Raw genomic sequence first — 26,381 nt, 5'->3', positions numbered from 1 at the left:
TAAAGTCATGCACACGAATTTTCAAAACTGGTGCGCACCTGATTAAATCTACAGCAAACTAAATATTTATATTTACATGCCAGCTACGCGGCTCTGTAAAGATTAAATCCCAAAAGCTTAAAGCAGAAGATAAAAAGACCAAACTTTTAATATTCTCTTTAATTTCTACTTGAAATGACAACCCTACAATAAAGTCAATTGAGTATTATTGTTGACAATCTTATCTGACACAGGGAGGTAGCATTCAAGCCATTATTAAAACCCTGAAATTGCAGAAAAACATGGAAGTAAAATTATTGAAGTCTATCAAAAGTATGATAACTTTATTGATAAATCAACAGGCTATTAGACATTGAATGTTAGACCAATTTGGTTTTATCTGGCCCAGATGTTTAGCAGAAGCTATTTTTGTATAAAAATTACAAAATTTACTAAAAGAGTTGAAAAACTTTCTACAAAGGCCAATAACTCTTTATGGGTCAATGGTAATTTTGATCATGGTGACTTATTTGTAGATACTACATGTACCTTGCTACATATTTTTGGTTTTTATTTATCAATAATAATATAAGCAATTGAGCAGCTGTAATTCAACAACGGTTTGTCTATTTAATTTGAAAGGCCATATCTCCTTGGTCAATTTTGGTTATGTTGACTTATCTTTAAAAGAGGGACGAAAGATACCAAAGGGACAGTAAAACTCATAAATCTAAATCAAACTGACAACGCCATGGCTAAAAATGAAAAAGACAAACAGAAAAACAATAGTACACATGACACAACATAGAAAACTAAAGAATAAACAACACGAACCCCACCATAAACTAGGGGTGATCTCAGGTGCTCCGGAAGGGTAAGCAGATCCTGCTCCACATGCGGCACCCGTCGTGTTGCTTATGTGATTAAATCTTACATGTATGATGACTTTATTTTCGAAATCAAATAGTAGTGTTTTCAGGGCATACAATACAGTTTTGATCCCATATTGAAATTTTGATGAAATTTGCATCTTTATTAATACCAGTCCTGATTAAATCAAATATGTAATTAAATATATACCTTCATGTGCTACTTTTGGAGTAAAATGGGGTCGACATTTCAGATGTTTGCACACAACTTGGATTTGCGGACTTAATTTTCCATTCAAAGAAGTACTTTTTTAGCACACCTGGCCCGAAGGGCCAAGTGAGCTTTTCCCATCACTTTGCGTCCGTCGTCGTCTGTCGTCCGTCGTCGTCCGTCGTTGTTAACTTTTACAAAAATCTTCTCCTCTGAAACGACTGGGCCAAATTCAACCAAACTTGGCCACAATCATCATTGGGGTATCTAGTTTAAAAAATTGTGTCCGGTGACCCGGTCAACCAACCAAGATGGCCACCATGGCTAAAAATAGAACATACGGATAAAATGCATTTTTTGGCTTATAACTCAAAAACCAAAGCATTTAGAGCAAATCTGACACAGGGTAAATTGTTTCTCAAGTCAAGATCTATCTGCCCTGAAATTTTCAGATGAATCGAACAACCCGTTGTTGTGTTGCTGCCCTTGAATTGGTAATTTTAAGGAAATTTTGCTGTTTTTGATTATTATCTTGAATAATATTATAGATAGAGATAAACAGTAAACAGCAATAATGTTCAGCAAAATAAGATTTACAAATAAGTCAACACGACCGAAATGGTCAGTTGACCCCTTTAGGAGTTATTGCCCTTTATAGTCAATTTTTAATCATTTTTCGTAAATCTTATTTATCTTTTACAAAAATCTTCTCCTCTGAAACTACTGAGCTAAATTGAAGCAAACTTGGCCAAAATCATCATTGGGGGGATGTAGTTTAAAAACTGTGTCCGGTGACCCGGGCAAACAACCAAGATGACCGCCATGGCTAAAAATAGAACATAGGAGTAAAATGCAGTTTTTGGATTATAACTCAAAAACCAAAGCATTTAGAACAAATCTGGCGTGAGTTAAATTGTTTATCAGGTCAAGATCTATCTGCCCTGAAAATTTCAGATGAATCGGACAACCTGTTGTTGGGTTGCTGCCCCTGAATTGTTAATTTTTAGGAAATTTCGCTGTTTTTGGTTATTATCTTGAATAATATTATAGATAGAGATTAACAGTAAACAGCAATAATGTTCAGCCAATTAAGATTTACAAATAAGTCAACACGACTGATATGTTCAGTTGACCCCTTCATGTGTTATTGCCCTTTATAGTCATTTTTTTTTAGATTTTTCATAAATTTTTGTAGATTTTTAGAAAATATTATCCACTGAAATTACTGGGCTAAGTTCATTATAGATGGAGATAATTGTAGCAACAAGAATGTTCAGTAAAGTAAGATATACAAACACATCACCATCATCAAAAACATAATTTTGTTATGAATTTATCTGTGTGCAATGTTTAATATGCACATAGACCAAGGTGAGCGACACAGGCTCTTGAGAGCCTCTAGTTTGTATTTTAAATGATAAAAGCAAGATGTTTTTCATTAAATGATCTGTAATTTCTGTTTTATAAAAAAAATCTTTAAATTCATGAATTCTTTTTTAAATAACTCATATTTATCAAATACTAGTATTCATGAATGTAGAAAAAACGCATTTTTTTCCTGTTTATTTATTAGATTAAAAATTGCATTATTGAAACTTTCTTGAAACGTGATACAAATAATCTTCATACATATAAAACAAACGTTATTAGTTTGAATGATAAAAATCAGTCAAATTATACATCTTTTCCGATATGTCCCAGTTTGACGTCGCAAAAACAATATTTTACTTCAACAGCGTCAAATAAATGTTACCTCCCCTGTAACTATATCGTATGTCATTACACTTGGAACTTGGTCCAGTCACAACTTCTCACAAGAGCCTATGCAATTATTCGCTTATTGCTGTTTAAAAGAAAGATTGAATGCATTAAATCATCGAACAAAGTTGATTCTTGTTGAATTATCATGATATACTATAATTTAATTACGGGTGCCACATGTGGAGCAGGATCAGCATTCTCTTCTGGAGCACCTGAGATCATCCCAAAGTTTTTTGTGGGGTTATGGTTGCTTAATCTTTAATTTCTGTATTGTTTTTTATAAACTATTGCATGTTTGTCATTTTCGTTTAAAGCCATGGCATCGTTAGTAGTTTATTTTTAATTGTGAGTTTGAATGTCCCTCTGGTATATTTCGTCCCTCTTTTACACTACTTATGCTGGTTGCTATGCAATAAATAGTGTTACATAAGATATTTTTTTTTAAATAAAAGATCATTATGCACATGATGCATTATTGATCTTTTAATTTAGTTTAATTTTTTTTCAGGTATTAATACTTTTAAATTGTGCTTGTTATCCATGAATTGAGCGTGGGTATTTTCAAGTATCAGTTTGTTACTAGGCATTTATGTCATGAATACGTGTTGCTAAGGAGAGTTTCGCATCTCTTAACGCACAATTTGACTGTTATTGTGTTTTATTTGGTCACCAGAAGGCTTCAAGTGACTTATTTTGTACATTTGTGTTAAAAATCATCATTCAATATTTTCAGCCTCAGAAGGTTGCTAAGCAAAATAGATGGTTGCCATGGAAATTGTATGCATATTTTTTTACTCAATTGAATACACTTTTATGTGACACTTGTCTTGTCAGTACAAATTAAATCATATGTGCATTTTTTTATGATAGTGAACCCTATTAGCAATGATTAGGTGACAAAATTTGTAGTTTTTTTGTTCAAAATTGCTTCCGAAACAGCAAAATGTTGGGTAGCTGCCACCAATTAAAATTCAATAGTCTACCCAATTTTATTTTTTCTTTGAATTATATGAAAGTCATTCATTTTTATCAGTACCATATTTTATATTATATACACCTGGATTTTTTACAATTTTGACCCCAAAATTGCGTATTTTTGTGTAAAATTTATAAAATTGAACCCTTTGATTTTCCTGTTACCATAGCAACCATAAATAAACATTTTTTTAAGAAAAGATTTTTTTTAGCTTATAGTTTTACGGTTATATAATTAAAATATGTACTTGCAATAACCACATTTCTTTATTCTGATATTATATTTCATGTCTGAATATCCTGGTTTTTTTTTACCTCAAATAGTGTCTCAGATTCACTAGTTTCTATGGTAACCATTATTTAACTGTAAAACAAGTGTTTTTTCTTCACAAATGATCGTTATTTTTTGTTGTATGATCTTTTAAGACTAAAATGTTTATTTTAAGCAAGGTTTGATGATTTTTTATTTTTTCACTTTCCACCTGAAGCTCTATGCTTATATTGGCACAACCTCTTAAAAATAACTGACTTCAAGTAAAATGGTATCATTTTTAATGGAATCAAGAATAGTTTTGGTAGTTTTAAACAATGCCAACAAAATTTTAGTATGAATTTTCTGACATTCTTTTAATTCTATGAAAAAAGCTTATTCTTAACTATAAAAAATAAAAAAATCCAATGGCGGTCAATAATTTTCAGTAAAATGAAGAAATATTAGCATTCTAGGCAACCTATACAAAAATTCAATATCCTTTTCTTTAAAGTAAGCATATTTTTAAGAAGAACATTCAATCCTGATCTATAATGCATGATACAATTATGTATTATATGTCTCTTATATTTATAATATTTAATAAAAAATGATTAATCAACAAAAACTATTTAACGCTTTAAACATCTTATACTGTTAAACTATTTTCTCTTTTTTATTGCAACTAATTTTATTACAAATGAACGTGTGAATTAAAGTATCTTCGTAGAGTCAGCGTTCATTTATTGTAAACACTGTCGGGTTCGGTCTACATAAGAATTTAAAAAAAAACGTAACCATCCGATCCGTGCATGAATATAATTTACGGATTGATCTCTGACCGTTTTCACGGTAACACTCACATAGGTTATTTGACTTATCTGGAAGGTCCTATTGGTCACCGAACACCAATCACTCATCGATCAGTCAAACATCCGTCACCGATCATTCAAGTTCACGTCAAACAGTAACGTCTAAGGTTGCAAGTACTGTTGTCAGCACTTATGTGTTGACTTGAGTTATCATTGATATGTTTATAATTATAAATCAACTATTAACAAATTTTTGAATTTTTAAAATACTTAGGGTTTTCTACCTCAGGAATAGATTGCATTAGCTGTAATTGGCAAATCTTTAAGAACTTTTTGGTCCTAAATGCTCGCCAACTTCGTACTTCATTTGACCTTTTTAATATGTTTTGATTCGAGCGTCACTGAAGAGTTTTTTGTAGACGGAACGCGCGTCTGGCGTTAATATATAATTTCAATCCTGGTATCTATGATACAACTTAAACCTTACATATGTATAAACAGTTCATTACAACTTAAACCGTTATATAAGTTGTATACTTATAAACAAAAAAACAATAAAAAAAGCAGAGTTTGAGTAACCTTATCCAAACTATAACAATCCCAAAGCCACACATCTATTAACCAATTTCTTGTAACAGGTCTGTACAATTTCACTTCAAGTAGAGCTACCGAATTCAGTTGTGTATGTTTATACATTTAAGTTGTAATGTACTGTTTATACATATCTAAAGTTTAAAATGTAATGTATTGTTCATACATATGTATGGTTTAAGATGTAAAGTATTGTTCATACTTATGTATTGTTTAAGATGTAATTTAATTTTTACATATGTATTGTGTAAGTTGTAAAGTGCTGAATTATAAAAGTGTTGTTGTAATACTTTTAGTTCAAGTTACTAAGTACGTATGTACCTAAATTATACTCCTATATATGTAACTTTTTCAGCTGACATTTTTGTACAAAGAAAGGAAAGTAATTGCTATGAATATGTTACATCTGCTGGAAAAAATTTCAATCATATATAATGTTCAGTTAATTCAGAAGATGACCCTTGAATATGGCTTAGATTAACACAGTGTTCACATAGATATCTAAAAAAAAACATAAACGTAGTCTTCAACTAAGAAGTGCACCTGATCAGAATGGGTCCACATTCAAGTTTATCCAGAAGTGTACCTGGATATATTTTATTTTTCACAGTTCACCATAATTCTGAAGTGTTCTTACACATAATCCGAGACAATTTCAAATCTGCATCTGAAAGTTCAGTATATACATTTAGTTTATGTTCAGTGTAATTATGTTTAGAGATTAACCCATCATAGAAGACTGTTTACCTGCTCTACAGTATGTGCTCTAAGGAACACTCTATAGCGCCAGTCCTTGTTCAGAGGTCGGTTGGTAAATCCTTCATACTCATCACAAGCTCCTAATATAAATAGCCAAGGCAGTCGGTGGGAGGAGAACTTGGCAGCTATGTAAGGTTTACGTGCAAAGACAGATGGATGTGGTGAGTCATCAAACTTAAAATAAATCATAACAAGATCAATACTATATAGGCCAAAGGTAATCAAATCATAATAATAACAAAGTCCTGAAATATTGATTTTAAAAAATTATTATGGTTTCATCCACTTCGTTTGGCCTCTGAAGGATAGTGATCTCATTGGAAATCCTACTCATTTTTATATTATTAATGTCCAAAATCAGATGTTTCTTTTCTTCTAATTTGAGTGTTAACACATTTATTAATCTACTACAGAATTTACAAAATACTGAAGCAAAAAATGACCAAGTCAACAAACATATTTTCGTATCTATGCTTTTCTATATAATGAATTCCTGTTTTCCATTCGTTTGATGTTCTTGAGCTTTTGATTTTGTCATTTGATAAGGGACTTTCTATTTTGAATTTTCCTTGGATGTCGGTATTTTTGTTAATTTAACTTTAACCTGTCGGTGAAGATCAATTCATAAAACCATTTTTTTCCACTAATGTGCCCTTTATATGTATTTGGAAATTAGTGAGCCACAAAAATGTCATACATGGTCAATGTGTGAATGAAAATTTAGTTATTTAGTAAACAGGAAGTAGATGAAGGACGGATGAGAAAACACATCATAGGTATTTAGTAAACAGGAAATATACATGGGACGGCTGACAAAATACATAACTCATGCCTAACGATGCTTCATACCAAAATTTTGGGAGTTCTATTTGTAGATTCTATGGAAAATCCAACAAAACTTTCATGTGACAGACTGACAGAGGTAAACTTATGTATCCTCCTCATTTGGCAAGGGGTATAAAAAAAAGTCTAAATTAAGATTATGATATTTGATTTTGGTAAATACCTCATCAAACTGGTAATCCTGAGGTCTTCTGAGGATTGTGCTGTTAAGTATTGGAACAACAATAAGATAGTAATGACTTATTCTGCCATTCACCTCAGATGCTGCAGTTAGCCTGAATACTATATGCCCTTTCTCAATCTTTTCTATTTCTGGTCTCTTAACTTCTCTAGGTGCTGTAAAACAAAAAGGAACCAGTTCAATATACATCTACAATGAAGAACACAAAATTTAAAAAAAAGTCAGGCTCGAATGCGCATTGACGATTTTTGTACGTTGTGTTACCACTGAATTAAGAAATTTTGATTTCACATAACATGCATCTAGTCTAATGTACAAATATATAATTCTACAAATGGAAATACTCCAAATCTAAAGAACTTTACCTTCAAGTCTGGTTTCTGCCATTAAATATTGTTCTGGTCCTTTTTTTCCATTTCTAAATAATGAAGTTATGATGAACTTGTATCTAGCCTTGGGGACTAGATTAGGTACTATCCATGTTGTTGACTGACCAGGAATATTGATTGGTAAAATTGGAGACAAGTTCTGTGGACTTATCTGACCTTTTAAACGTTGAAACTTCATTCCTACAATCTCCAACTGTAAAACAGATTTTAAACTATTTTTTTTAGACTAAACGGAAAAATAAATCATTACTATTTGTTATATATAAATTACATCTAGAACACACCCGCGAAATAGCGGGGATTTAGAGCTAGGTTGAAGGTATGTAAAGTGTTGTAGGTTGGATTTTTGTAAAATATTTACTGGAGAATTTCAGGAAAGGTTACAAAACTGTAGAGGCGGATTTAAAGGGTTTCTCAGAGGGTCCCCCCTTCTTTTCTAAATTGAAATTGGTTGATTATATAGGGAATAATTGAAGCTTGACTTGTGCCGGTCAGTCTGTGGGCCCACTTATGAACATTTTTAAATCCGCCACTGAAAATCATAGGTACTTGGAGACAAGACAATTATTGTAAGCCCTCCCCCTTTTCTCAAAAGTTCGTTATTGCTTTGTTTTCTAAAAAATCATGCTGTTCACGTTTCATGACCATACGTATATTATAAATACAATCTAGTTGTTATTAACTATCAATTCCAAGTTGCTTCTCCACGGTGATCACTGCTTTATCATATAGAGAGTCTATATATATATATATATATATATATTAGGGGCGTATATTCATAACGCGAAAAAAGAGTTGTCTATAAAGGAGATTGCTGATTTACGATTATTACTACATTAACGCCTGAATGCATAAACAATGAAAAATATTCAATCAATTCGGAATTAGGTCGGGATTTACCTATCTCGATTAGATTGAATTGATTGATGATTGGTCACCTCTTCCACAGGGCGCCAATCAAAATCCAGAATAAGTTAAGAGTTTTTATCATGTTAGGAATTTAGGCCCTCGCAAGTAGGAGAGATCGATTACGGGGAGGGACTGAATTATTCGGTTTATCCTGTCCCCGAAAATAATGATAAAAGTAAAAAAACGGAAGTCTTGTCTATGATATAAAAGTCGGTCCGATAACGGACACAATACCCGGACGCCTTTTTTATTCGTTTTTATCCTTAAATAACCCAAACTGAATAATCATAATAATGGAAGACAAATGCGACCATAGGATACAGAGGCATGATGATTAATTTATTGCTAGAAAACACCCGCGAAATCGCGGACATTTAAAATACTCAAAAAACAATTCGACTTGTGCACAAAACCGAAATGTTTTACCGAACTCTCGAAATGGCGTCAGACTCAATCAGGTGTTGACTTTAAAGAAAGCAAATTAATTTTAATATGGGTTGCTTATGACGTCATATGAATAGAGCCATAATAAAATACTCAATAAACCGCAACCACTATAAATGGACGACGTCAGAATGCGATTTGTGGACAAAACACCATATGTACTGAAATGGCGTCAGAGTTTTCAGTATTAGAATGAAAATAATGCATGCATTCCATACATCCATTTTCCTTTTTATCCTTAGCCGGATCGTTATATTCGTTAATTTTAGACATGTTTCTGTAGCTCAGGTACAAACATTGTATATAATCAAGTTAAGACTTAAGGGTTGTTTGTAAATTTACCAACATTCTGTGTAGTTTTAAACCGTTCAAAGGACACACTTATCGTCCTTTTGTTTTCGTTGTCTTACAAATGAAGTCCCAAGTTTGAACAGTGTATAACTTGCCCATTTTTTTTCATACACTTTCCCAATGTATTTCTTGTCATTTTATGCATGAAATATTTTATGGCTCCACCTAAGAATCCTGCAGAAGGTGATACAGTGATAGTTGTCAAATTGACCTTTTTGGGCTTCATATGTTCTATTTTTATAAGAAACTAAAAAAAAAAAAACAATTACACATGTGTTGTACATTTGGTTGCTATGGTTACGATTGCACCATAACAACCTTTTAATTTCAGTCCTAAAACCTCAAAAATTCTGTTTTTCATCACAGATTTTTTTTATAAACTGCTAATTAATTTGTATAAAACAAATATGTGCTATCATAGTTTCACATTTGTTCTAAAAATTAAAGTTAATAAACAGAAGTTGCAACTATGGCAACTCTTGTTTCCATGGCAAATAATTGTTGCAATTTTTCATTTTCTCAAAAGGAGTGAAAATTACGTTTTTCAAATTCTATTTTCTTCCAAGAGCAGGGTCCTATTGACAACCTGTTTGTTTTCATTTGTTCATTTGACCTTTGTCTATAACATATCAAAAATAATCATTTGTAGCTTCCTTTAAATTTTTCAGAAAAAAAAAGTTTTTTTGTCTCATTTCTTACAATAAGCTTAATTATTTTCATATATTTATAGCACAGTTCATTTGATTGTATCTTTGTTGCATGTATAACACCTAAATGTTGAAACAAAGTAAAGAAAACAGTTACTTATTTATCATTTTCCTCAAATCAAGCTACCAGTTGCCATGGAAACAGAACACACCGAATTTGAGAATTTTTTTGATAAATGTATGCTTTAAAATGATAAAATTTTAATGAACCATTCATTTTTTTTAAATTTTTCTCAATGTTATACATTGCAACATCAAATTATTCAAAATAATGAAATAAAGTTGAAAGGAAATTTGGTCGTCATGGAGACGAATGCCTAGATTTACAAAATGTTCGATTTAAATCACTTAAACAATATTTGTTCAAACTGTAACTTTTTGTACAAAATCATTGCAAGGAACAAAAATATTAAATATTGATGCTAAACTTATATCTTTCAAACAACCCTTTGAAGATATTTGTCAACCCCCCTCCCCTTTCCTAGAATTAATTTGGATGTTAACTCTACCAGATATGTTTGTAGTGCAAGGAATAGCCTTTAAATCATTAAATAATGGAACTTATTCCTTAATTTTTTCTTAAGAATTCAATTTGGAATTTGGACAAGAAAAGGGGTGTATGACCCATATCAATATATTAGTATTGGTTCAAGCTCAACACTGTTTCTAAAAAGGACAACACATTGTTTGCTAAGAATATACATGTATTTCATCAAATAAACAATTTTTAAAGATTCATGACAATGAGTCATTTCATTCAAGGTCAGACGGACTCCTTACAATTGTTCACTTCAGTACTCTAAAGTAGTTTTATCTTGTTTTGCTAATGATATGAAAAACATACCAAAACACAAAACTTAACATTGACCAATGAATCATGAAAATGAGTTCAAGGGAAGATCAAACTACCTGGTAGGTATATTTTTTATGGTTTTGTTGAAACATGAAAATGTTTTAAAGGAAAAGGGATACCTGCATAAAAGGTTTGAAGCATTCCATGTCTTCTCCCCTCTAAAATATAAAGCTTTATCATGTTTATACCAATAGTTCACACTGCCTGCTGCAGCCAGATAGTAATCAGTAAATCTTTAAGTTTCACATTTATAAAGCTCTATTTTCAAAGGCAATAGAAAAATCAGTTACTAGTAGCATTATTTTCTTTATTATTCTATTTTTTTTTGGTTTTTACAGATGATTAATCAAGCTTTTTCCTTTCAAGATGCAGACACACAATCCAATTCAGTCCCTTATAAACAAACCACTTGTAGGATTAGGGCAAAAAATGTATGGCCCAGTCCTTAATGTAAGATCAGATCTTCTTCAGGCTATAATTCATCCAAAAGGGTACAATGTAGTATGCCCACTGTCTTATTGACATCTGCTTCCAAGACATTATATGTACTGTGACTTTGATAGCTATATGTCTGTTATGTAACTCAATTTATAGTTTCTCTAGAAAATCTACAAAACAGAAATGAAAGTATTTTATAATGGTACATGTATGATCATGTTTTAAATAATTGTAAGAATAAGAATCATAGAAATCAAAAGTCACACTAATAAACGCCTGCTTAATAAAACAAGCATTTGACATCGAAACTTGAAACTTGTTTATTTGCATTTGGAGAGGAAAAAGTGAAAGAAGACAGTCTGACTCATCAGGTATGAATAGATATGATAAATAGTATATATATTTTTAGGGATGGCCGAGTACTCGAGTACAGTTTTAGTACTCGGATACTCGTTTGCTTGTTATACATTTTCAGATACATGTTGTCAGTCTGATGTAGTTCTCTTCAACCTTAGTTCTGTCGACATACCCCCTTCGTAATACTAAATAAAATCTATTAACAACAAACATATGTTTAACCTCATCATGAGATGACTAGTAGTACTTGCAAGGTCCTTTCCTTACGAGGAAATGTTTTCGTGTGCACAACTTGTAACAAAAAATAGAAAGGCAAACAGTCTTTCGTCTGAAATTGTTGACCAGATCATATTTCTTAACAAAAACAAAGTGGCCTGCGGTAAAACCTACGTAACTGATTAGAGACATGTGTAACAGTGTTTGTACACGGATTAACACTTTCCGACACAAGCCGTAAAATTTACCTTGTTTGTAAATCAAGACTTTTATTTAATCGTAATTGGTATGAGATGTACATTTAAATTTATAAAACTACTCTGTATTTAAAACTTAACTATACTTTTTTAATTTACAATTTACGTACACAAACAAAAATTGCTATTATGATAGGTTATTGTAAAATCGGCGATCGTTAATTCATTGTTTAATTGACACGACAAAAACCAGAGGAGCAAGCTATGTTTTCTATATTTATCTGATCCAAGTTTTCAAAAAAGAAATTGACTCTTTAAAGTGTTGTTGTAATATATGTATTTGTATTATAATTGGTTCTGTTAATTCATTGACAAACCTGTGTACCTGTGTACCAGGATACAGTGATTTTCACCATTTCATAAGACTCTATCCAAAGTAACAAGCACATTGATTCACCTTATACATATATGATAAAGTGTAACACATGTTATATATATACAATGTACATGTGTACACGTACATTTGTACCTGTATATATTTGTTAAAGTTTCATATCAATGAAATTGAACTTTTCAGTCTAGTAGTAATCTGATGTACTGTTACAATTGTGTATAGAAATCAAAAGAATCAGTACTAGTCCAGTTGAAAATAGGCTTCAAAAATATGAACAAGATAATAAAAGTGACACAATCTACTAACAGTTCTCTATTGTTTTTGACAACTACATGTAAGTTGTCTGATATACATGTACGAATATCTTAAAAAACATATTTTATATTGGTTAATTACCATGTATACAATGTATCACTTACTTCAAGGTTTCAATTTCTGCTCTAGTAACTTTTCGGCAGAGTTAAAAATGATCAATATTCATTTAATAATAGAAAATTGGTTAGAAATACACTGGCCATCAACCAATTAAAATCCAGGATTTTTACTAATGTGTAATTATAAGAAAAATAGTTTCACAATGCAAAGGCATCATGACATAGTAATCAAGATATTGAAGATTTTCTGAAAGTTTCATGCAATCCAAGTCCTGGTCTTTCATTGTCTTTGTGGAGTTGCATCCATAAATTCCTACATTGTAATACACATGATATATACAAATGTGTACAACTACATGTGCATGTAAATGGCAAAAAATATAACATAAAAAATAACAAGAAAGAACACGAATTACACACTTACATAGACAATGACATATACATCCTTTAAAAGCAGCCTTAAAAGTCTGTAACACATATAATGATGTGCATGTGGTTGTCCTTTGTTTATGTACATATTTACATGAACTAACTAAATGTTAAAATTGAGAATGGAAATGTGAAATGTGTCAAAGAGACAACAACCCGACCAAATAAAAAACAACAGCAGAAGGTCACCAACAGGTCTTCAATGTAGCGAGAAATTCCCGCAACCAGAGGCGTCCTTCAGCTGGCCCCTTAACAAGTATATACTAGTTCAGTGATAATGAACGCCATACTAATTCCCAAATTGTACACAAGAAACTAAAATTAAAATAATACAAGACTAACAAAGGCCAGAGGCTCCTGACTTGGGACAGGCGCAAAAATGCGGCGGGGTTAAACATATTTGTGAGATCTCAACCCTTCCCCTATACCTCTAACCAATGTAGAAAAGTAAACGCATAACAATACGCACATTAAAATTCAGTTCAAGAGAAGTCCGAGTCTGATGTCAGAAGATGTAACAAAGGAAAATAAACAAAATGACAATAATACATAAATAACAACAGACTACTAGCAGTTAACTGACATGCCAGCTCCAGACTTCAATTAAACTGACTAAAAGATTATGATGTCATCATATGAACATCAGGCAAAATCCTTCCCATTAGGGGTTTAGTATCATACCATCATAACATATATGAGAAGAACATAACCCGTGTCATGCCAACAACTGTTTTTAGAATAAATGTGTTAAGTTTCAACGCAAAGACCTTTTCAGTGACTCAATATTAACACCGAAATATGCAATCTTTAATGAATTGACAACAGTATCGTAATAATTTCCCTTCTTAATAAGTCTATTCAAAGGTTTTGTAAGTTTCTGAGGTGAATACTGACACCTTTGTGCTTTATAAAGAATATTTCCATAAAAAATTGAATGTGAAATACCTGAACGTATAAGAAGTCTGCATGTTGAGCTATATTTACGAATGATGTCTTTATACCGAGGATAAAACTTAGTAAATGTTTTGACTAGTTTGTGATATCGAAAACCCTGGTGTTATAGTTTTTCAGTCATACATAAACTTCTCTCGTTAAAATCTAAAACATTGTTACATACACGAGCGAATCGTACAAGTTGAGATATATAAACACCGTAAGATGGTGACAAGGGAACGTCACCATCTAAAAACGGATAATTAACGATAGGAAATGAAAAATCATCCCTTTTATCATAAATTTTAGTATTCAGCTTTCCGTTAGTGATATATATATTCAGATCGAGGAAGGGGCAGTGGTCGTTGATAGTATTAGCTTTACTTAAAGTAAGTTCAGCAGGATAAATTTCATTAATATACATACTGAAGTCGTCATTATTGAGAGCCAAAATATCATCCAAATATTTAAAAGTATTATTAAATTTGTTTATCAGATGTTGTTTTGATGAGTCTTTGCTTATTTTTGTCATAAATTGTAACTCATAACAATACAAAAAGAGCTCCGCAATAAGTGGTGCACAGTTAGTCCTCATTGGAATTCCGATAATCTGACGATATACGGAATCCCCAAAGCGAACAAAAATGTTATTCAGTAAAAATTCAAGGGCATATATAGTATCAAAGCATGTCCAATTGACATAGATTTTTTGTTTATTGCTACTAAAAAATGACCTAAAAGAGTTTGAACATATATATTCACATTCTGATTTTTTGAATGCCCATTTAATAAGGTGTGTGAATTTTTTCTTAATGAGAATGTGAGGCGATGTGGTATACAGGGTAGAAAAATCAAAACTTTGAACAGATTCAAAATCACCAATATTAGCATGCAATTTATCAAGTACTTCCAACGAGTTTTTGACACTCCAAAAGTAATCTATTCCACTATTTTCGAAGGCCTTATTTGAACAATTTATTATAAGGTTTTTAATTGTATCAAATGTGCTGGTAAGAAGAATAGACAATTTAGTAGTTGAACAATGGCTTGACGACGAAATAAATCTATATTTGTAAGGGGTTTTGTGTAGCTTCGGAAGCCAATACATAGTTGGGACTTTCACTGTATTTGGCTCTGCTTGTAAAGCGTTGGCTAAAAGTTTATGTTTGTTACAGATTTCTTTTTCTGAAAATAGAGTCAGTTGGAATGTTGGTGAATTGGTTATTTCCTTTTTCAGAACCTCAATGTAAAATTTACGTCAAACAATAATAATATTATTAGCAGCTTTATCGGCCGGGACAAAAACAAATTCCTTGGCTAGTTCTTTTAGTTTATGTTCGATACGAGAAATAGGTTTATTGTGGTTATTATTAATAGTAAAATGTTCTTTAAAATGTTGAATACGTATATCAACTATCTTCATTACTGAATTAAAAAAAGAGTCCAACGATTTTTTGTCAGCTTTTTCCCGTTTTATCCATTTCATACAGTAAGTATGGAGTGAGTTGTGGATGATATTACGACACTCATTCCAATTAATAATTGACGGGGGACGATTTTTAGGTCCTTTACTGAGGAATGATTTTAACTCTCGGTCTTGAACGATGTTAAGATCTCCTGTTATAACATGGGAAATGGGTCCATAAATATAATCGGAATTACTGCAATTACACGAAGTAGGTGTATTTTCACTGATATTAACATCTTTACACAATTGACTATAATTAAACACAACGATTTTTTGTCAGCTTTTTCCCGTTTTATCCATTTCATACAGTAAGTATGGAGTGAGTTGTGGATGATATTACGACACTCATTCCAATTAATAATTGACGGGGGACGATTTTTAGGTCCTTTACTGAGGAATGATTTTAACTCTCGGTCTTGAACGATGTTAAGATCTCCTGTTATAACATGGGAAATGGGTCCATAAATATAATCGGAATTACTGCAATTACACGAAGTAGGTGTATTTTCACTGATATTAACATCTTTACACAATTGACTATAATTAAACACAAATTTCCGGGTAGACTTGTCAAAATATCCAGGAATTTGTTCTTTAACAGAATGGTCGTTAAATATACCGGCAATATTTTAAAAATCAAAGCCTTCATTGACATACTTAATTTTAATAAAATGTTTTTTTATGATCTTCAGGGCGATCAATTTTGTGAAATATCTAGAATAACAATATGCCATAATAATTTGAACAATTTCATACTTAGGACTGCTATATGAAATTGTGTTGCAATCCTCCAAAATTTTATTTAACTTATTAACCGGTAACGAACAGAGTTTTGTTAACAGATAATGTCTGCCGTTGATTTTTGAAATAGAAATTAGGTCCGAAATATTGGTTATGATTGGCCCGAAATTTTCTTTGATTGCGATTTGTTCTACGACCGTGAGAACAGTTTTAGAAACTATATCCAAAATGTTAACGGAATTGGTTCTAGATATATTACCAATTCCCATGATATTATCATTTAGACCGAGAGGGTAAACTGTCTGTAATTTTTTAATCCAAATTAATTCAATTTTTTTCCGTGATCGTACAAACTTTGAATGCGATTCACCACGCTGCTTATTTACTACTTCTAAAGGTTGAACTGCTAAATATTTAAAAGGATGGTTGTGCTTCTTAAGGTTTTGGTAAATGATACTTTTGAATTTATTTGGACTTTTAAAACGATACAGATGTTCTTGAGTGCGTTTAGATAAATATCGTCAAGTTTCTCCTACGTACTGAATACCACACCCCGGTTTGTTTCATGTGAGTAAATAAATAATACTGTTTGTTTTTAAGGTTATATCAGTTTCAAAATTTAAGGAAAATGTGCGACCATTAAACGTGGACCTTACCGTATTGTTAGTGGAGGCGGGGACATGTAAGTCATGTATATATCATACCGGCATTTTTTTTTTATATAAAAAAAAATGGATATAAATTAGACCGTTTAATGGTTTGTTTGGAATGCTTTACACTTGTTATTTCTGGGATACATGTATTTATATCTAACACAGTATGGATTAACTCATTGTTGAAGGATGTATAGTGTTAATGACAGAAACATAGAAAATATGTGACTGTCAATTGATGTCTAGCATGTCTACCTGTTGCATGTATCATGGTAATAAAGAATGCTTTCATTGCTATTGGGTTCGTCCGCCCTAATAACATGTTCACCCTGGGTTCATTCATCCATAGATTCTGATCGCTCTACTGAAAAAATGAAATATTGAGGGCATTGAAGTTAAATAAAGATATTTTCATTCTTTAATAAATTAATTAAAACTGTATCATGGAAATATTTAAAAGTTGATGGCTTGCTTTTGATCAATGATTGATGAAAGCCATAACAAATCAAAGGAGAAATAATAAATTTGTTTAGGCTATACAATTATTAGGGTAATTAATCAACAAAAATTTCAACAAATACTGTTCACATGCATATGATCACTGATAATAGTCATAATAGACAAAGAAACTAAAAAATATTTAGGAAAAAAATCAAAATCAGGGCAAATTAACCCTGGGGTAAACAGGTACTACTTTGTTGTAGGACAAACGTGAATTCGGACCAACGGCAATTATTACAAATATTCCTATTTGGATATTTCAAATATTTAGGTCTATTTAATATTAATGAAATTAAAATAAATAATTTAACTAAACAGGGTAACTGTCATGACTTCATGTCTAGCAGTCCACTAGGACCAGCAACTTGAAAGCTATTGGTCACGTACATGTGCATGGAACCCAGTAAACACTTGAACAAATACTAAATTGAGTCATTGCCCCTCACCCTTTCCAAAAAACATAAAAATATCCTATTTCATGAATGTACTTTTATTCCACATTTAATAAATTAAGTACTCATGTTTTTAAACCTACCACTTTCAACTGTGAGAAGTATTTTGCATTCCTTCAGGCAACTTTGGCTATGAAAAGGCCTCTGACTGTCTGTATATTGTCTTCAATCCTCGACAAGTTTCCATTTGTAAATTCTAATTACACTGTTGAAACTCTATATCAAATTTGTAACAGTGTGCTGTATAAACTCTGGGTGAAATGTAAGAAGTAAACATCCATTCTCTGTGGGATAACACTATAAACAAGTTTGCTTTCTTCAGTTGATATTTCTTCATATTCCTGATTGTAGTGAACAGAGCGATACTTTTCAGTCGAAAAGCTAATTTCAAATGATATTTAACATCTCTGTGACACAAACTTAGCTTTAGTTGTCTTTAGAGTAACATAAGTAAAAAACAACTAGAATTTTGTTGATGACAGCTGCATATTGTATGATGAACAACATCGTAAATTTGCCTTCACCTGTTTTGAAGCAGAACCGGAAGTGATAAATTGTAATGAAAATAACTTTTTACGGATAATAGTCTACAAAATATAATTTTTGAACATGTTGTTTGGGAGATTCCATATTTTCTGAAATGCTAAATGGTTTACTACAACTCGCTTGCTCACGGCAGATATATGTTATAGCATGCATCATATTTTAAATACTTATATAGTGAGAAAAGCATCTGAATTTTTATTAGGGTATACATGATTTATAGTAGATATTAACAATTATGGGTAAAAATATGTTATTTTTACTCAAAGTGTGTCAAATAACCAAATATCAAGCATATTGGTTAAATAGGGTGAATCACTTTTTATTCATTTTGCATGATTCTTAGTTGGAGTAATACTTGAGTCAGAGGATGAAATTACATGTTGTAAAATTTGTAAGCTGACTCGTTATGTTAAGTAGTGATAAGGTCCAGTTAAAAAAAGGTCAAAATTAGAATTTCTGAATCTGTCAAATTGCATTTTAGACCCCCTTAACATATAATTGTTCATATTTTAATTAGAGCTGGTAGACTCTTCTATTATTTTTATATTATTTGTCCCAATATTAAAACAATACACTGTAAAAATATTTTTTAATTTGAATTTATTGTCTAAGAGAAATTCTACTACGAAATACCCGTGTTTTCGGAACATTAACTGGTCACACGCTGATTAATACTTCCACATTGTGTAGATAAGTTTGTAACAACAGCAGGGGTCAGTTTACTAGGGCCAAGTCCTACACGGAAGTATTTTTTATGACTTCAAAGTCCGTCCAATGACGGAAACAATATCCGGACGCCTTTATTTTCTTTTCTCTCTTTTCATAACCCAAACAGAATAATCATAAGCGAGGATGATAAATGCGACTAAGCATGGTACCTATAGGACACATGCATGATGATTAATGTATTGTGGAAGGAAGAGAAGCGACACACAAACTGAGGTCATCTGGTTTAATAATATAGATTTATCAATAAAATACTATCTGGCTTTTTTACAATTCATCTGAATTAGTAGTACATGTAATGCAGCAGCAAAAATGAATAATGGGAATAAACAACTTTTTTTATGAACCAGTAAAACAATTTCAGTAACAATTCAAAATGTATTAAGAAAACAAATCCACATGTAAGTTGTGTCCCTGAAAACTTTCCTGGAAAAGTCCTGTTCCCCATACAACTTTTTCTGGCCTAACCCTGAGGTAAGTTAAATAGATAAGTAGATAAACAGCGTATGCCTAGATTTTTTGTTTGTTACTTAAAATCTGTATTTTTCAGAATAAAGATAAATAGATATAGGAAGATGTGGTGTGAGTGCCAATGAGACAACTCTCCATCCAAATAACAATTTAAAAATTAAACCATTATAGGTTAAAGTACGGCCTTCAACACGGAGCCTTGGCTCACACCGAACAACAAGCTATAAAGGGCCCCAAAATTACTAGTGTGTAAAACCATTCAAACGGGAAAACCAACGGTCTAATCTACATAAACAAAACGAGAAACGAGAAACACGTATATATTACATAAACAAACGACAACTACTGTACAAAGCATTAAAGATAAAAACTCACAAATTAGTTTTAACAGAAAGTAAATTACTTCGCCGAGTGCAGCTGGATACGACCACATAGGGCCAACCCTGAACAGTTGGGGCAAAAATGGTCAAATATTCGCGCTTGGTGCAGGTTTGAATTTGGATTGTAATTCTTAATTTGACACAAAATAGGTTTCTGGTACAGAATAACTGTAGTTGAAGAACTAAGAATTGGTTATATGATTTGAATTTATATTATTTATTTTTTTACTTTTGTGCAATATACTATGCTGTTGCGTATTGAACCCCTCCCCCTCAAAAAAATTAACCCCCTTTTTTTTGGCTTTTGATCAATACACTATGAAAAAATTCCCCCCCCCCCTTTTAAAAAAAAATATTAGAAGAAAATTTCATTGTAAATTTTTGATTCTTGAGGAGATTGATTGATTGATTGTTGGTTGCTTAACGTCCAGTGGCAAATATTTCATGCAAATTCAGGACGAGAACAAGTTTACAATAAATACAATAGGTAGGTTGATACGATAGAGGCAATCTGTGATGATGGTCGGAGAAATTTGGACTGCCACTTGAAAATGAGGGTATCTTGGATAGGGACAGAAATTTTGCCTTGCAACACGCCACCTACGGACCTCTCAAAAGAGTTGTTGCAAGAGTTATTAACGTGTAAAGAGCGTGGCACTCTCTTTACACGAGGCATTGGATTTCAAGTCCCCCTTCTGATCGGACGTGACTGCGAACTTGATACATCCCGCATAGTTAAACCGACACCCCACCTCGGCAAGCGTTTTACTGCCGTTCGGGAGAAGACCACGAGACCATATTTATATACCTCAGTCACCCTTGGGGGTGATTCTTGAGGAGAAAAAATTGTCCCCACCACCAATAAACCTCCCCCTTTCCAAAAAAAATCCATCAAGTTATGTTCATAATCTCAATTCGAATTTCCAATGGAGTTTGCAACCACAATTACCCATTTAAATAATCATAAAAGTCTTAAATAGAAAATACATACATAATCATGGCTAAAATTAATATACCTTTATCAGCATTTTTACAATGATTTAAGTAGTAACTTCTTTAATAATTTGACAGCTAATCACCCCAAGACAATACAACATTTTTTTATACATAATTTAAAAGCAGTGAAAGGGAGGTAATTCAAACACAGCATTGTACTTAAGCAATTTTCAATTAACCAGGACACCCTTTTTTTTCTCACTCTTTTGCCCCTTATTCTTAAACGGTTTGAGCCATAAACCCTAAAGCCGATCACAACCATCCCTTTGTGGTATGAAACTTGTGCTATAATTTTTGAGAGATCCATACACAAGTTATTGTCACGAAACTGGAATAATGCTTATTTGGGCCCATATCCTTATTTCTAAACTGTAAGGACTATAAACCCAGAATCAATCCAAACTTTCCTTTTGTGGTGATAAACCTTGTGTTTAAATTTTATAGATTTCTATTAACTAATAGTAAAGTTATTGTCCGAAAACCAAATGTCTGCGGACGACGCGGACGAGGACGACGTGATACCAATAACGACAGCAAAATTGTTTGCGGTCGTATAAAATATGTGGCTATTTAATTAACGCTGTGATCCGAGACCTATACTTCTGATCCTATTTACTTTATATGTTTCTGTCAATATGCACATCTACACATTTTCATGAAATTCTGTTGTGTGGATTCAGAAGAGTTGTGATGACAAGAACTGGACGAACGGGTCAAAAACACTATACCCTACGCAACGTTTATATAACATTTTTCTACATTTAATCAGTTTTTATGATACTTACTAAGTAGTTATTGATACCGATCTGTTTAGGTGGCTCCCATGCCAGGTTAATAGTTGTTGATGTTCTGTGTGTCACACGGAAAATTGTCACAATGTCATCTCTTTCAAGTCCTGTAACAGATAACTTCTTATTTATCTATAAATTCTGTGTAAATTAACTTCTTTAATTTAGTCATTATTGCTGCATTTTAGAATCAATTAGTTAAAGTTAACCCAAGTATGGTCCATTTTAAATATCAGTCCACCTGAGAAAAAAATATTTCTTGTGTGTAAGAAGTCTTTACCTAGATAGAATTCCAAATTCATTTCGACTGAATTTAGGTAATAAAAGAAATACAAAATAAAAATTATTTTCTTCAATTTTAAAACAAACTAAAATGGTTTCAATTACTTCCAGCTGTTTCCTATAAACTATCAACTGCAACATCTTTGACTGCTTTTATTGAAGATAATCTAATGTCCAAGCTAAACTGAAACGATTCTCCCTTTTTAACTTACTTGTAGGTACATTTGCTATAACAGCAGCAGAAGCATTTCCAAACTTTCCATCTAATGATTTAGCTGACACTCTGATGGCATACGGCTGTTTCTCCAATCCTGTAATGTCTGCCACTGTGTAAGGACCAATGTCAAAAGACGGCCAGCTTTCAAAATTCTCTACGTAAAACTTGTTATAAGAGACCCGATAGCCAGATACAGGGACTTCGGGTTCATTCCATGTGACCTGTATGGTCTTCCAACTGGTTCTACGAACCACAACCTGTTGGGGTGCAGGGATTACTGAAACACAAGATTAAGGTCGTATTACAGAAAGTTAGAATCTTTAAAATATTTTTTCTAAATTTTGTAAAAACTGAACCTAAACTGAAATGGATAATCCTAGAACAAAAAAACATTTTTTGTTTTCTTTTATTGATATACTACAATTGTAGCTGTAACCATCTATAACTAATATAAGTAAATAGTATATGTTGAAAAAACAGCTATATGCATACCTTGTCTCTTGTCCTCAACATCTGTTTATCAATAAAGAGTTGCTGCAATGCATTTTGAAAGAGCAGTCATTCCTAATGTCAATAGGCATTGAGCAAAGGCCATTTAAAATTGTTTTGGTCCAGTTAAGTGATCTTCATTATTGGATCAAATGACCAGTAACAATTTTGATTTTGTCTTAATCATATGTGTAAATGTCCTGTAAAAAGAGTCTGGTCTAGTTAAGAAAGTGTTTACGAACCAAATGTCCAGTTGATTTTTAAAGCCTTGTGAACCACTGGAAGAGCTATGCATACAGTGTTTAATATGGTTTCAATTCTGATTGCAGACATATCAGGTACAATATTACAATGGGTTCACACACTAATATTAATGAATATTGTCAGGTAGTTTATCATATTGCATTCACACCCTCAAGCGACATCTTACAATGTCTATGGTTATAAACCATATTTCTTATATAAACTTATGGAACATTATTATATTTTTTACCATAAGAATGCATTTGTTAGGCTATAAACTTTGTACTGACTAACATATTAAAAAAATGTATATCTTGTAAATTAATTGATATAATATAGGTGATATTGGTTTGTATATTTTAGTTTTAATTTGAGTTTAAACAGCCCATTAAGATGCTGAATAGAATTGCAATAGGTTTTGCCTATCAGATGATGAAACAATTTTCACACAATAAAAAAAATAGCTTTTCGAACAACTTTTTTACAGAAAGTATAATAACTTATAATTAGACCTGTATTCATTCTTGATCTTTTGATAATGAATATTATCTTACACATGCATTTTAAAATTACAGATTATTTCCCTTAAGTCACATCTTGCCAAATTTGACATTGTATTGTATTGAACAAATTAACAGTTAAATTAAATATTTACAAGATAATTAAGTAAAACATACATGGTCTTTCAATTTTGGCTTTGAGGTTTCCTATTGAAGGTAATCCCAGAAAAGAGCTTCAGATTCATATACATTTATTAATTGTTATTTTCTTTTACTGATGAATTGGCTATTAATTATATCAATACCAATCATACATAGAAACAACTGAATTTTTGTTTGATATGCAAACTCTTTATAAAAAGGTTTAAAAACATTTTTATTATTGAGTAGCCTGAGTCCGTTATTTCTTCAAAACTATGGGAATGTTTGAAAACAAAGATATTTATGAATAAATAGTGCATTACAAAAAAGCACAAACTCTTGTTAACAGATATCTGTTACACTTTATTTTTCTACCTGGAAATTAATAAAAACTACCATGTTGGTTTAAAACTCACACCAAATACAGAAGAATGTGCAGGTACACTTGTAAAAATCAAAGAAAATATAGTGATTGGCATTCATAGACTGTGTTCACACTAAATATAATGTCGTGCGTGTATAATCTGGTGATGTTAGTACAATAAGTACAATACTTCCTCATTTTCTAACATCTTGCTCGTAGCTTGGGAAATTAGTTTGTCGTAATATTTTTGTTAGTATTATAATTTCATTCCAAAGTTTAAAATAAAGGCTTACTTCCTTCATATATTTTGAAGATCAACGTTGAGCTCCAAGGACCAGCACCTTTTTTGGTAAATGCTCTAATCTGAAACACATAGTCGGTGTTCCAATCTAGTCCTCGGATTGTGAATTCTGTAGACGTCAAATTTAAATCGTCCACATCGATTTCACCAAGTTTATGATATTTCATCTGGTACATGACAATTTCACCATTTTGCTGATGTTTGACGGGTAGCTCCCATTTTAAATGAATAGTTGTTTCACTAACACCCGTTGCGGTAAAATTTTGAGGGGCTCCAGCAGGTACTAAAAAATAATACAACACAAGTAGTGATAGTAAAAAAAACATAAATAAAACATAGCATAAATATACAATAATTAAAAATAATAAACTGTGCAAAAGTCTCAATTTCAAATGAGAATGACTAAGGAGACAGGACCGAATAAGTTCGTAAAAGCTCACATCATTATGAGGATGTACACCAAGGTTAAAGTTAATAAGACCAATACTTTATGGTATAAAACTAACTGAAAACATAACTTTCCCCAGCTAAGTGACTGACAGGCTAATGAAGAGACATATGCTTAGACTGGAACAAAATAGTGCCCGTTAATATTATAGATGGGACATTAAAACATACAAAATTATACAAGAATCATAAATTCAAATCTGAGAGAATAAGATCAAAGTATAATTAACTATGCAACTTTTTTTAGCCAAGGGCTGTCTTTCACTTTCATAACTTCAATAATAACAAATAGATTCTATTTCACTATTTTATTTTTCTCTATCTTTAATCAACAATTAAGTCTGGATGGTATCCCTTTATTATAACAAGGATTCCGTAAGGATTTCCGAAGTTTACATTATTTTAAAATTAGTTACCATATGAGTATTAACTTAAAAAAACTCCATTTGTCAATAAAATATGAGAAAAGAAAATTTTCATTTCTTTAAAAGAATTGCTGTGGATCATGGATAGGCTTGTCCAAGTTTCGTAAAATTCCATCAAGTTTTTACAGGTTTGTGATGTCTATAAAAAAAATCTTTCACTAGAGACTTGAACCTAATGTAGACGAGATGGATGACAACAATTTAATCTAGGATCACCATACGTCCTGCCTTTACAAAGAAAGCCAAAGTCAAGACATAAACAGACAATTAAGGGAAGACTTACACATTTGTATCAATTAACAAAATAGAACTTGCTTCGAGCTGCTAGCTCTATTTTGTTTTATCTGAGCCACAAATAAGTTCATTTCACAAATAATGAAGTTTGGTATAATAATATCTTAATTACCTCCATCAGGGATGTCGAGGGTTTTAACAGCACGATGTCCGTCACCATTTTCATTCACAGCTTGTACACGGAATTCATACGTTGCACCTTTGTCTGAAAAACAAAGGTGAGGCATTTTTCTTTAAATATGAAAATTTACAATGCATTCAGGTTTATGTACCCTTCTGTAGCCATTTTTGTAAGAACTTTTCAAACTTCAATTGTATCAAAACTACAGATATAATGAATAATAGAGATAGGCCATTTTGTACATATTCCAAGGGGAAATGTGATGCAAATCGTAGTAGATTCCGGTGTTGATACAGCCTTCTGTTTTGAAGGTGTTTTTAACTTGGCTGGTGTTTTCAACTTGGCTGATGTCTTTAACTTGACTGGTGTTTTGATGTTTTTTGGAGAATGAGCTTGCTAAGAGTTCGAAAAACTCTTGGGGTGCACGATTTTATGTATTTTTTTACAGAGCTTCTGGGGGTCTTGAACGGCAGCCAGACCCCTAACCTTATGGCGAATATATTTTGCCTCACTTTTAAAAGAATCTAAAGTTAAGTAGATACAGTAGAAACGAAATATATAGTAATAAAACTTCGAATGCTTTCGAAGAGAAACTGAAAGACTAAAAGTGATT

At 31.9% G+C, this 26,381-nt stretch overlaps 1 protein-coding gene across 1 annotated transcript in view; it reads right to left on the bottom strand.

The window, feature by feature from the left end:
- The window catches only part of LOC134717798 (tyrosine-protein phosphatase Lar-like), a 51,667-nt gene that overhangs the window by 8,649 nt on the left and 16,637 nt on the right, over window positions 1-26,381 (bottom strand). The window contains exons 2-8 of the mRNA XM_063580290.1: window positions 25,760-25,852; window positions 24,474-24,764; window positions 22,439-22,720; window positions 21,942-22,051; window positions 7,597-7,813; window positions 7,214-7,386; window positions 6,196-6,381 (exon numbers count right to left, since the gene is read on the bottom strand). Coding sequence (XP_063436360.1) covers window positions 6,196-6,381; window positions 7,214-7,386; window positions 7,597-7,813; window positions 21,942-22,051; window positions 22,439-22,720; window positions 24,474-24,764; window positions 25,760-25,852 — 1,352 coding nt within the window. The remainder of the gene's footprint in view (window positions 1-6,195; window positions 6,382-7,213; window positions 7,387-7,596; window positions 7,814-21,941; window positions 22,052-22,438; window positions 22,721-24,473; window positions 24,765-25,759; window positions 25,853-26,381) is intronic.

This window comes from Mytilus trossulus, chromosome 5 (assembly GCF_036588685.1).
Source record: "Mytilus trossulus isolate FHL-02 chromosome 5, PNRI_Mtr1.1.1.hap1, whole genome shotgun sequence".
Taxonomy (NCBI): domain Eukaryota; kingdom Metazoa; phylum Mollusca; class Bivalvia; order Mytilida; family Mytilidae; genus Mytilus; species Mytilus trossulus.
This window is presented reverse-complemented; position numbering and strand designations above follow the sequence as displayed.